The 14,039-nt window shown below is 37.2% G+C and overlaps 1 protein-coding gene across 1 annotated transcript; it reads right to left on the reverse strand.

Annotated features, from left to right (window-relative positions):
• Positions 1–85: 85 nt before the first annotated feature.
• Positions 86–9,935, reverse strand: LOC107103412 (GTPase IMAP family member 8-like). The gene is made up of 5 exons (XM_015403114.1): positions 9,805–9,935; positions 6,798–6,848; positions 6,428–6,481; positions 2,374–3,066; positions 86–2,279 (listed from the first exon to the last, which is right to left on the reverse strand). The coding sequence occupies exons 2-5, from the start codon at positions 6,814–6,816 to the stop codon at positions 967–969; spliced, it is 2,079 nt and encodes a 692-aa protein (XP_015258600.1). The 5' UTR covers positions 6,817–6,848; positions 9,805–9,935; the 3' UTR covers positions 86–966.
• Between the last annotated feature and the right edge of the window lie 4,104 nt (positions 9,936–14,039).

A 14,039-nucleotide genomic window follows, 5' to 3' on the forward strand; every position in this document is an offset into this window, starting at 1 on the left:
AAGCACAGCAAAACTTTTATTGCAACAATAAATGTTACAGAATAACTGGCAGAAGAAACGATAAAAAAAAAAAAACAGTCAGTCCTTTTTGTATTTTGATATTTCCTTTGTGTAAATTATTTCTTAAAAACAAAAGAAAAATGTATAGAAGTTCTCATTGAATAATACTTTTTTTTTCTTGCATCGATTAATGTTTCACTCCATGAGCAGTTTTTGATGAAATACAAAGTTTCAGAAATACATTCAACATTCAGTAGCAGATGCTTGATTTGAAAAAAATAAAAAATAAAAAATAACAAAACAAAACACACTACTCTATGTCTTAAAAATAAAATGATATTTATATACATACAGTTCTCAGTAAGATGGCAAGGAATAAAAAAAGGATATCAACTAATAGTATTTTAACCTCTTGGAGGTTTGCCTCTGTGTTCTTTTGGACAAATTCAAATATATAAAAATAAAGCTGAACTAAAGCTTACAGATATTTACATCAGAATGAGTGTTCACCAGACACCTGTGGCCCCCATACAGCTAACAGCTACAGCATCATCAGCACCATGCAGACCCAGATTAACCCAGGTGCTCATTCTGCTATAGTGTGTGGAATCTTTGAGGCATGCTCTGTATCTGCTGATTCAGGAGGAGTGAATGCTGGAAATCAATGACTCAGTGTAACCAGCTGGATCTCCTTGTAGTTAGAAAACTGTCTGGATGATTTGATTAACTGAGTGTAAAAATCCTTTTTTTTATTAATTAATTTGAGTTGAATTGACACATACTGCCTGTTCAGAGTGTTGGATCCTCCTGGAAGAGCTTGATTAGTCTGGCTTAATATCGATCAAATAGGGGGATATTAAGTCTGTCCACATCTTATATTTGATGGTGTTTTAATCTTTTTTTGGAACATTGATTTTTTTCCAGCAATTCTTAGTCTTGTATCACCATCACATTTCTTTTTTTATTTTAAGGATCTGCTTTTGTATTCATATAAAATTTCTTAGAGCTGGATTCTACAGCCTGTTTTCTGGCCTGCTTTAGAAACTTCTTCTTCATTTCCTCCAATTGTTTGCGATATTTTTCCTCTAATTCTTTTTCCATTCTCTCCTGATCATATTTTTTAATTTTATTTTCATATTTTTCTCTTTCTTTGTCGAACTTCTCTTGAAGCCTCTTCAGTTCTTCTCTTCTCTCTTCATCCTCTCGGTGTCGTTTTTCCCACCACTCCTTCCTTTCCTTTTCCCAGGCGTCTCGTTTTTCTTCCATCTGTTTTTTCATCTCTTCCATTTTTCTGTCAGTTGTCTCCTTTCCTTCTGACTCTATCTTAATCTTTTTCTCTAAAGTTTGTCGTTCTGTTTCCCACTGTTGTTGTTGTTGTTCCTCCTCCTCTTTTCTCTTCTTCTCTTCTTCTTCTCTTATCTGCTGTTTTTTCATCTTCCGCTCTTTTTTCTTGTTGATGTTTTCTTCCATCTCTTTAAGTTGCTCAGCTAATTCTTTTCTCTCTTTCTCTATTTCCTCTCTCTGTTCGACCATTTTTCTTCTCATTGCTTCTTTTTCTTCTTCAATGTTTCTTTTCAGCTCCTCCTTCAGTTTTTTTATATCTTCTTCTTTTTCCTTCAGGATTTTCTCTATTCTCTTTTGTATCTCAGCTTCAGTCTCCTGCAGCATCTCGTTTGTGTAATAGCGGCCTCCATTTTCCCTCACCATGATGTCGATCTTTCTGATCAGCTCTCTGACTTGTGATCGATTCCATCTCCCATGGTTATTAAACACATGGTATCTCCCTCCACAGTCTCTGATCAGCTTCTTGCAGGGTTCCTCACAATCCTTTTCCACATATTCTTTGATAGACTTCTCCTCATACTCCAGATCATCTCCTCTAGTAAAAAGGATGATGGTGAAATTTTCTGAATTTTTACCAAACACCTCATGGATGCGTTTTAAAGTCTCGTTCTCCTCTTCTGTAAATCTGCCGATTGGAATCACCACCAGGAAGACATGTGGACCTGGAGCCAGAAGACTGGTGCATCTCACCAGCTCCTCACTGACTGCTTCATGGGACAAACTGTTTCCAAATAAACCAGGAGTGTCAACAACCACAACAGGGCGACCGTCAACTAAACCTTCCTCTTTCTGACACCGTCTAGTTACTGATCTTTGACTTGATCCAAATGTGAACACTTTTTTCCCCAGAATGGTGTTTCCTGATGAACTCTTTCCATTCCCGGTTTTCCCAATCAGGACAATCCTTAGACACTCTGGGGTGCTTTTCTTATCACCTGTAATATTAAAGCATTTTGCAATATGTTAAAAGCAGGTTCAAAGATAGAACCAGAGGTCAGGAGGTCAAAAAAATGAAGAACTGATACTTACTTCCCATCTTTTCTGTCTTTAGTTCTTCTAGTTCTTTCTGTTGTTTCAGTAGTCTTTCCTTTTGGGCATTTGCAAACATTACTGTTGTGTAACTGTGTGTGTTAGTATCAGATTTCCTTGTCATTCCCACAGTTCCTAAAAGTTGGGGTATCTGCTGTGGATGGTTAACGTTGAAAACAACATATCTTCCTTCACAGCCCTGAAGGAGCTCCTGGATGTTTCTATCAGTCTCTATGACGTTAACATCTACAGCTGTAGGATCTGACTCTAAAGTGAACAGGATCATGGTGAAGTCATTGACTCTAGAGCTGAATGTGTCCTGGATGGTCTGTAACTCTCCCTTGTCTTCATCAGTGAGGGGACCCACACGTAGGACCAGGATGAAGGCGTGGACACCCTCAGGATCACAGAGGGAGATACACCTGAATGATTCCTCCATCACTTCCTGCTGAGCTTTTCCATACAATGCAGGCAGCTCCACCACAGAAACCCAACGTCCACAAACCTCTCCCTGGTTTCTAACACACTCTGATGAGTTGGAGGCTGAAGGAAGATCTGTCTGACCTAGAATGGCCTTGACTGCTGAGGTCTTCCCTGCTTTTTGTCTTCCAAACAGAACCAGGTTCAGAGAATGTTTAGCTTTTACAGTCATGGTTAAACCTTCATCCTCGTCTCGATTGCTCTCCTCTGCCACTGCAACCAGAAAAAAATATTGTTAAATGGTACTTTAAGTAGCCTGTACTAATTTGGTGCCTTAACTATGCAGACGACACACAGCTTTACATCACCATGTCACCAGGTGACTATGAACCAATTCAAGTACTGAGGAAATGCTTAGAAGAAATCAATGCCTGGATGTGCCATAATTTTCTTCAACTGAATAAAAACAAAACTGAAGTAATAATCTTTGGATCAATAGAGCAGAGATCTAAAGTTAGCACACAACTTCAGTCGCTTCAGCTAGTAACCACTGATCAGGTCCGAAATCTAGGTGTAGTGCTGGATTCAGTCTTGAACCTCCAAAAGCTTTTAAAGACAATTACAAGGTCGGCTTTCTATCACCTGAAGAACATTTCCAGGATTAAAGGACTAATGTCTCAGCATGATCTGGAAAAACTGATCCATGCGTTTATTTTTAGTCGAATTGATTTCTGCAACGGTGTTTTCACAGGTCTGCCTAAAAAGTGGATCAGACAGCTGCAGCTGATCCAGAACGCTGCTGCCCGTGTCCTCACTAAGACTAAGAAAGTAGAGCACATCACCCCAGTTCTAAAGTCCTTACACTGGCTCCCTGTATCTCAGAGAATAGACTTTAAAATACTTCTGTTTGTCTATAAATCTCTGAATGGCTTAGCACCTAAATACATCACAGACTTGCTATCAGTGTATCAACCCTCCAGACCACTCAGGTCTTCTGGCTCCAGCCTGCTCTGCAGACCTAGAACCAGAACTAAACATGGAGAAGCAGCATTTAGTTCCTATGCTCCACTTATCTGGAACAAACTTCCAGAAAACTGTAAAAGTGCGGAAAGCCTGAGTTCCTTTAAATCAAGACTAAAAACACATTTTTTTAGGATTTCCTTCGACTGTTCTAGTTAAACAGTTTAACTAAAACATATTTTATTTAGTCCAACTGTTTTTAATATTCTTTTTTGTTTCTGCATTTTTAATTTTATTTTATTTATTTTTTCCTACTTGCTTTGATTCTGTTTTATCTTCCTGTATTTTAATCATGTAAAGCACTTTGCATTGTCTTTGTACTGAATTGTGCTATACAAATAAATTTGCCTTGCCTTGCCTTGCCTTCTTAAGTCAGGAGATTTGGCCAAAGCGTTTTAGACTGCATTTAGTCTTTCAGCCTTTCACACACTGATTGTCATAAGTTACATCATAGCCTCAGCTGCACTTGGGCTCACTGACAGAAATAAGGCTGCTGTACACGGACGCCACCAGACCCTATAACCACCATTAGTAGGCAATTAGGGAGAAGTGTCTGGCCCAAGAACACAACAACACTGAGTTTCAAACTATCAACACTTTTTTATTTGGACTGTGGGAGGAAGCTGGAGCCCGGAGAGAACGAACGCATACTCAGGGAGAACATGCAAACTTCATGCAGAAAGACCACAGGCGGGAAATGAACCCAGAACCTTCCTGCTGTAAGGCAGCAGTGCTACCCACTGCACTACTAAGCAGCCACAGCAACTTAGATGGAGATAACACTGGATAAAAATGAAACACATCAATAGAGTGGTAATACCCTGTGTTTCTTTTTGTGGATGGTTCTCCATTTCAGGACATGTCCAAAGAAGGAGCAGCACAGCAGGGGTCCATGTGATGTCATGGAGACCCACAAACCAAACAGCTTTACCAGCTGTAGTTACCTCTCTTATGACCATGACCAATCAAATGGAATTGTGGCAGTGCCAACTTTCTGGCTACTCAAACAACCTGTTTTCTGTGTAATCGACAACCAAAGGCAGCCTCAGAGAAAAGCTAGAAATTCTAATTAAATTCTAATTCTAATTAAAAGTATTACATCAAGTTGGACAAATGTTTCTGTGTGCGGCCTTAATCATCTGCCTTCCTTTGAGTATGATTGCTTAATCCTCATCAAGTCAGGCAGCACTGGTGGAACATGTGAAACACCTTTGTTTATAGATATTGGAGATTGGCCCATTTTCCAGTGTAGTCCTGTTTCTCTGACTGTGACTGGCTGGATTTGCTCTCTTCATCCTCTTACATGGGAGCTGGCTCGGAGCTCGTCTGCCTGGCTGTGTGTTTCCTGGACAGGGCCGCCTTTTACAACTGCTTTTTGTATCTATGTTTCTGCCTCCTTGAACCCCAGTCGGCCTCAGCAGATGGCCACTCATAGTGAGCCTGGTTCTGCGGTAGCAGACATAGCTTAATCTAAACTAACATTATGTTAGACCCAATACAAACCCAAGTGCACTGCTTTGATTAGAGGTAACGTGTTCCAACATCCTCATCCTGGAGAAAATTTTCTATTTCACATACAATCACCTGTAGGACTAAAAATATAATGTATCCCTTGAAATGTCCTTGCCAACTGGTTTGTAGGTAAAATGAAAGAGAAAGATAAACACCAGGACTAAAGAAAAAAAACACATAGATCACATTCCTGATACAGCTGAATGACATTTCATAACAGCTGGCCATGGTATTTGTTCCCTGAAATTGCATGACATGAAAGTAGTGCCTTCTCCTAAACGAGGTACTGAATTGTACAGAAGCTGTGTTTCTATATATTCTACATATACATATGTAGAATATACATACTATATATATATATATATATATATATATAATGGATGTACTGTATATACTGTATATCCTTACACCTTTTTCTTCTTTTTACAATTTGAGCCGATCTGACAAAATTTCTCCACTGTAAGATCAATAATGTCTATCTTATCTTATCTAATCTTTTTTTTTAATCTTATTCTATCATAACAACAGCTGCAGCATATTTAAACACATGAGATATAACCATATATCTAGAGGGACACCATCATTTTCTTCTTCTTCTTCAATCGTCTTTTTAAATCCAGTAAGGTCCGGCTGCAGATTAAGTGACTTGTGTGGTGCAAATAAATTGTTTCCATTGCATTTCTGGTGAATAAAATAATTTCTATACAACGGAAAAATGACCTAATCGAAGAGTGAAAACTTAAAAGTTTTTTTTTTTTTTTTTTATTCCATTGTATCAATTAAGCAAAAAAATTGCAAAATTACAAGTTGAGCAATTTGATGGTTTATGGGAAAGCAGCTCCAGATAAACTACTGAAGTATTTGGATCCACTTGTTATGTAAAGTAAACCCTTAAAGACTTCATGAGGAATTGATGTTAAATTGTGCAGTAAAGAGCTGATGATGCATCAAGACCAAACAAGATTTCTTGCCTCTATCAAATTTATGAAAAACCTTCGACAGCTGGTGATTCAGACTTTTTGGGCCCACAAACACACAAACAATCCAACATTTTGAATACAGCTACCTTTGTTCTCTCAGGATTCAGTTCAGGTGTACTTACAATTTGGACGAGTGAATTCAGAGCTCCCAGAACTCTTCAATGGGTTCGGATTATCTGCCAGTACAGACGGAATAATACAAGTCATTCATTATGATTATTAAATCATAATTCAGTATCACGGATTAAGATATGACAAGCTTAGCTTTCTAAAAATCTCTGTAGTTGTTTCATTTAATTACTGTGAATCTAGCGACCAAAGCAAATGTTTCTGCATGGTTTCCTTTCATATGAATACCTTTGAATATTTTGATCCAATTACTAAGTTACTGTGATGATCTAGTTAGAAGAAAAGTCATAATAGAGGGTTTTTTATCATTTATAAACAGTCACCCATGGCAGTCAGACCAATAGAGAAAGAGGCTTAACTCACCAGGCTCTGCCTCTGCCATGATGTCACACTGCTTTGGTCACTAGTGGATCCCTTTGAGAAACATAATACATATGTAAGAAAATTCAAAACACTCAGTGATCAAATATCTGAGAGCAAAAAAGCTGCTACTATTAGAAGAATAACTTCAGTTCATTACAATAAACACTTGTGAACATATTTTCACTTGTGATGCTGGTGACAGTTCCATTTGTAGAGGCAAATTCATGTTATTTTAAATATAGTTTTAAAATGCAGTATTACAGGACTTTTAAGGGAGACTGATAATATGGGAGAATTGGGGAAGAAGGTTAAAATACACTTGTTTTTTTCTGGCCAAAACGGCGGACTTGACAACTAAACTCTGGATCTGTCTGTCAGCTCGGATCCCAACCTGCACAGGAAACCCTCAGGTATTCCCTAGATTTATTTATATACTGCAGAAAAAAGGTGTACCTTTTCAAACGTCAACACTCCTTTCATCATTGTTTCCATAGTATTTTCTGTAATTTCAGGTTGGGCTGCAGCATCCCAGCAGAAAGTGACTGTTTGGACCACAACATCAGCTGAAGGCCTGAAGCTCCAGTGCAGAGTTGGAAACATTACTTAAAAAAGTAACTAGTCCTCCAGAGAGTGTTCTCGGCCAGAAAATTAACACTAATAAACATAGGGTTAAACTCCAAACCAAAAGCCAAAACAACATTCCTCTTTTTTGTATCTGTGCCCTTTTTTGCCAGTAAAGTTCTGGGAATCAATGTCCCAAAGCTAGCTGATAACAGATTCGCTTTCACAAGCAGACAGGTACTGTAGGACTGTGGCCATAAGGTGGCTTGGTACATATATGTAACTTTACTGAAAATGAAACAGAAGATTTCAATCATTTACAGAAGCAGGCATTCAAAATGGCCCTTCCCAGTGAAGCGCCAGCCGAATGGCGGTCCACTTCCTGCAACTCCGTGCAAAATCCCCTCCAACTTCCAGCAATTGTAGTGATGCTCTCCTTCTCCTGGGTGTGCACATTTCTTTACTTTGACTCCACCCTTTCATTAAATTAAAGGGTCTGACCAGGACACAACGCTTCTCTTTGGATATTGTCCACAAAGCATGATGGAAAGGATATTTTAGTACAAAGACTGGTGCTTAAAAAGGTTTTGTAGGGGACCAGCCAAGGGCCCATCATGGAAAGTGGGGAAACTTTGAATGGCTACTACTGTAGGTTGTATCTGTGGTTATATCTGTACATATATACAGACATGTCAGAGTGAAGGTAGCCCAACACAATTCAACACATAAAGAAAGTCAAGAATCACTAAGAGAAGATAGGAAAGCAATCAAATGTGAAGCATAGCCAACCGTACAAAAACTGACGATCCAGACTGCCAGGGTTTTAGTCCCTTTGGATTTTATCATATGGCTTTTATTTTATTCCTCTATTTCAATAAGACACGGAAATGGGCAAAATAACACACACCCCTCCTCAAACTTTATGACTGATTTTGTAGCCAGAAAACAGATTGAGAGCATAGAAGACAGACTCTACAGCAGCAGGGGTTATGCTGAAACAAAACACTCCTGCTGTTGAGGTGATCATGTGAGCTGATTTTTTCAGAAGGTAACTCCCAACAAAAGTCACATGGGTGAGATGAAGAAGAGATAGCTTGTTTCCCACTAAGGTGATCTAAAACAGTGTTAAAATCTGGTTTGTCTTGCTCTTCAACATAATTAGTGTTGGAAACAGGTGGGTGGCAGACTGCCTGCATGTAGAAAGTCAGAAAACAAATCCAGCCCTGAAGATCCAATATTAAAGGATGAATCTGGACGCCAATCACTGTGAAAACCAGAACCAAGAAACTCTAAAAGATATCTGTTAACTTTGCCTTGAGTGTATTTGTGCTGAACAAGATAGTTTTAGTTTTATTGTTTTATTGAAAGGATCCCCATTAGCTACAGCTATGCTGCAGCTATTCTTCCTGGGGTCCTGAAAAAATATATACATTAAAAACAAAACTAAGAATACAACCAATATTTGAAAGAAAAAGAAAATACACAAACACATATAAAAATACATATACAATATATACACATTTTAACATACATATGTACCCTTATGCGGGTGTGATATATGACAAATATAAAACACATTCTACACTTACACCTGTAAACATACATACACAAACATATTCACACACATATATAAAAAGATGTTTTATAAACATATGTTTAGGGGATTTTCTGGCCCCAAGTAGTTTCATTAATGTGCGAAACACTGTTAGTTTAAATTTAGTGGATATAAAAAAATCCAACTTCAATTCATTAATGAACAGACAAGTATTTTTTATTTTATTTTAATTTTCAGGTGTTGAACATATGATACTTCTCACTAATCTACTGTCTTTCGACTTTGTTTTCTATCCTCAGTTAAACTGGTTCAGCTGGAAAGTTTTTACATCAGTGCTGCTTAGGAATTCAGCTTAGAGGAATGTGGTTTAGGGTGCGGCTCGACTGAAAAACCGATCAGACATTAATAAGAATCCTAACAAAATGTATGAACATGATATAAGTGTGATAGTTTTACTCTGAGATTTTAAACAAAAATGGAATAACATATTAAACCATTATGACTTCAAATCATGTTTAATACAGTATAATTTATTTTCATCAATCTGACTGTTATTTTCACAAACAACTTTTGAGATTTTGAAAACACTTAATGAACAAGTAAGGTTATGTTGAATTATTAAATGAAGAGATTTTATTTAAACAATTTTATCTTTAAATAAAGAAACTTGGTTAACATCCTGTCAGTCACTTACCAAAGCAAAGCTTTTAGTGAGATGATTTTTAGTTAGATTCCACTTTTTTGTCTACTTGAAGTAGGTCTGACTTGATTCTCCTATGATAAAACCCTCAAAAGGGGTAGATTTAAATTCTGATGTTTTTTATTTTTTGTAATTTGTGGGAAAAAAGGTATATTTTAAGGTTAATATCAACAAAATATAAGCAGACTTACCTCTGTCTTTGGTAAGTCCACAATTATCCGAGCTGATGTTCAAAGCTTTTTGAGCCACTGGATTGGCACATGAATGAAAACAAAAGTATTTCATGCTCCCTCAGATGGAGAGAAGAACAGAGAGACAGGAGGATCCTGATGTGACGAAGCAGACAAGGAGGAGTTTTTCTCTCTAACAGAGGAGGAAGATGTCACTGTTTCTGTGAAATAGAGAAGAAGGGAATCATAAAACATAAACGCTTTTGCAATAACCTAAAAGAACAAAGCTTTTACAAAGTAGAATGTTTGTTACATATGAGTTTCACCATATTCCTTTAAGCTCTGGGCCTCACTGGGTCATTTATGACTAAAGAAAAAAGGCCATTATGGACCCAATTTTGTCACCGTACTTTAGATTAAAGTTTTCAGTGGTGCCCTGAATGCAAAGGGATGAACCCATTAGTGATAGTCTTAAAGGGCTGCACCTGTACTCATTGGATCCGGGGTCACAGTACCTAATCAGCATTTTCTGCTGTAATCAGAGCCTGGGTGTTGGATTTCAGTCTTTTGGTAATCCATTTACCAGTCAAGTCTACAGCAGTTAATATTACCAAAAAAAGAAATAAAAAAATATAATCAACTGAAACTGCTTTGCTCACTTTCCATTCTGAGTTGAATAGTGAAAATAAAAAAATGCCACCATAGATGCAAAAACACACAGAAATTATTAATGGCTGAAGGTGAATTGTTTTGTTATGTTTAGAGTCAGGGTACAAAACAACACGGCTCTCAGCTGGCATCCTCAGTTGGTGTTTTCAAAGGCTGGACAATTTACAAAAAGAGGATTAAATCAAAACCAAAAAATTTTTTTTTTTTTACTTTCTTTTTAAATAAAGTCTAAAATTTCGCTCATCATTGTTCCAGTTACCATCATATGGAGCTATATTCAGACTTTAACCCACTTTCCCTGTCTGTCTGCTTGAACCCAAGTCATTTCAGTAAAGTGACAGAAAAACACAGCCTGCCATATAAGGGTTTTTTTCTTAGAAAATGTAAACACAGAACATGTTCAAAATATTTCATTACATACAGACAGAATAATCATAATAGAAACTAATAGTTATTACTTATTAATTATAATATTTAAGGATCTTAAAGGACAAATGCAATTGAGGCGTTAAAGATATATTGCTGACTGTGATTCTGCATTCATCCAGCAGATGGTATCATGAGCAGATGAAGCTCCATGACATGATCCCTCTGCTGAAGCAATTGGCTCAGGAGCAGGAAAGGAATGGTCCAATCACGTTTAAGATCAATGTCCTTTAGGGAGGAGTCAGGAGAGGCCAGCCAATCCAAGATAGGGAGCTGACAGCTGGGAGCCAATCAACGACCAGGATCTGCACAGCATTATGTAACCAATATGGTCTTGGGCCATAATTATTTGTTGCTCTACCACTAGATACACTGGAGGAAACCAGAGGCCTTCAGTAACAGCTGTATTGTTCAAACAAATAGTTAAAGGGCTGTTTTCCAATAAACAACATCCCCCTTTCTAAATAAAATTGCTATAAAGAAAAATGAACTTCAGTTTAAGCACATATTTCTTATTCGTCATTATCATGTTAAGGTTAGGTTTCATCCATAACTAACCTCTCACTCCTCGTTTATCATAACACTTTAGATTAAATCACAAAAGTTTTTAAAAAATCAACAGAAAAAGTAAAAAATAATAGCACATCTATAATTTGTATGGCTTCATATGTTTGTTAATTGTCTAAGAATTTAGTGACACTTTCAACTAAAGAGTTGTGCAGCCAGCTTAGAGGTGAGGGCAGAAAGGTATTTTTTGTTAAAAAAAATCCACCACTCAGACATGTTTGTCAGAATCCCCCTGGACACCTCACTTGGGAGGTGTTCCAGACACGATGGAGAGGCTATGTCTCTCGAATGGCCTGGGAGCACTCAGGCTTCTCCAAGAGGGGCTGGAGGAGGTGTCCGGGAAGAGGAAAGTGTGGGGGTCTCTGATGGGACTGTTGCCCCCGTGGTCCCAGAGGAAGTGGTAAACGATGAGTATGAGTAAAAACCTCTAGTTCTGCTCTGAAAGATGTTTTAGGGTGTTTTCCAAGTTAGATTTTTTTAATGCACATGTCAGAGCATTGCAGGCACTGATATCTGATATACAGGTTTATGTGTCATTTAAGCAGCTCATTGAACAGTCATATTGTAATGTTTTCACATTTCTCTCTCAGTGTGCTAAGATACCAGTTGGCTCTGTGGAAACATTGGTATGCAAGTGTTTTATAAGATTTATTTTATGTTATTTTTTGTATTGTGTTGTTGTGTATTATCTCTTTGTGTGGTGTATCATCTCTTAGTGGACCATGAGTCTGCTGAATAAAGAAATCACTTAACAAATTGAAATGTACAAAGTGAACTCAAAGACTGACTGGAACTGTGGTTGTAATGTTATTGGAGGCTTATTTTGGTTCAGTAAAAAGGCCTTCTCTATACTTGGTAGTTACTACCACGTATAGAGAAGGCCTTTTTAATACAAAAATTGGGTTTTTATTTTAACCCAAAAAAAAGAAACTTACAAAAAATTCATGGGTTCAAGTCATAAAAGAGCTCAACCAAAAGCAGAAAATTTAACTCAAGCAAACTGTGCCCAAGCTAACTGACTGCATAACCAAACATAACTGACTGTCAGGGAAAAAAGTATTCAACTATTCGCCCTAGTTAAATAAACAGAGATAGATGGATTTCACTCAGTCGGCACATTTATTCATATCTTTGCAAAGAGAGAACAGTTCATTATACAGCCTTTATGGCACAGCTTTCTGCTCTGTTCTGCTAGAGCAGCGTTCATGTCACCTTACTTAAAACAATGGAAAAGCAGTCAGAGTCATAACAAATTACAGACACTTTGGTTAAACAGTAACATGCTATGAATAAACCTTGAGAAAGAATCTAAGTTGTTATGGGAAGAAGCTATGTCTGGTCTACAAACACCATCCTGCAGAGAATTGTGGGGCCTTGAGAGAGAAACAGACTTTTATAGAGAGTAAATAGGATAAATTAATATAAACAGAAGAGAAATAGTCCACCCTTTCGATTATAAAAGGATATTATCCTTGTGTAATCGATATTATTAAAAGGAAAATTTATGAATATAAAAAACTAGAAACTAAAATTGTGAGTATATGTACTGAAAGCTAAAAGCTAACAAACTAAAATTAAAAATAATAATAAATAAAATCTATTAAAATGCACAACTGCATTCAAGTCAGTGGACAATGTTAAATGATTATAATAGATGAAAAAATCAAGGAAAAGATTATGATGGCTAAAATATATTGCCAATAAATAGAGCCCTGGAATCACATCTTAGTTGGCAAAAATATTTACTGTTTTTCCTATGATGATAATTTTTACGGTAAATTATCTATTTGCTGAGAATTTAAATTTGTAGTTCTTATCATTATCAGTTACCCTTTTTGTTTCCCTGGAAAGAGAAAAGTTCAAATCAGTCAAAACAATAGACTCCCTTATCTCTACAAAGTGTAAGTGTAACCTGAGCTTCATTAAAAAAAATAAAATAAAGATCAATCTCAATCTCTATGCAAAATGTTAAAATCACAACACAAAGATGTTTCACACAGATTCAGTTCAGCTCTTCAGAATCAGGGTCAGTCATGAGTCATGAGCTCATGTGAAGGAAAACTGGGAGTCAAAGTTACCAACAGTCTGATTTAAAGGAGCTGAAGGAAAGACAGATCAGATGTTATCTTACCCTTTCACAAACAATAGTAGATAAAACAAGTTAATGTAGCTTAAAGAACTTTAGATTAAAATTTGAACTTTGTCACAAATCATTGAATTATTCCATCATTTCAAACTTACCCAGTAAATGTACTTCCTTACTATTCTGTACCCTTATCACTTCTGCACCTGCAGAAGTCCAAACAAACTTCTCCTCAGCAGAGGAGGGAGGGAGGACCTGCAGCGCTGTAAACATGGGGAGAAACTGCAGCACAGCCTTCTCTGCTGCTTCCACCAGACATGATGTGTGTGGAAGAAAAAAATAGGCTTTCTATCTGATTTCAAGAACGATGTTTCCAAGGCGAAGCAAAATCAAAGAACCCGAAACAAGAGTTTCATGAGGTGAAGAAACACCGAACCAGGGGTCCAAGAAGCCGAACCATCAACAAACATCAAAAAGCTGGTTTTCCCAAACGCACATCAGACAGTCAGGC

Source organism: Cyprinodon variegatus, unplaced genomic scaffold (assembly GCF_000732505.1).
Source record: "Cyprinodon variegatus isolate N-32 unplaced genomic scaffold, C_variegatus-1.0 Scaffold1440, whole genome shotgun sequence".
Classification (NCBI taxonomy): Eukaryota; Metazoa; Chordata; class Actinopteri; order Cyprinodontiformes; family Cyprinodontidae; genus Cyprinodon; species Cyprinodon variegatus.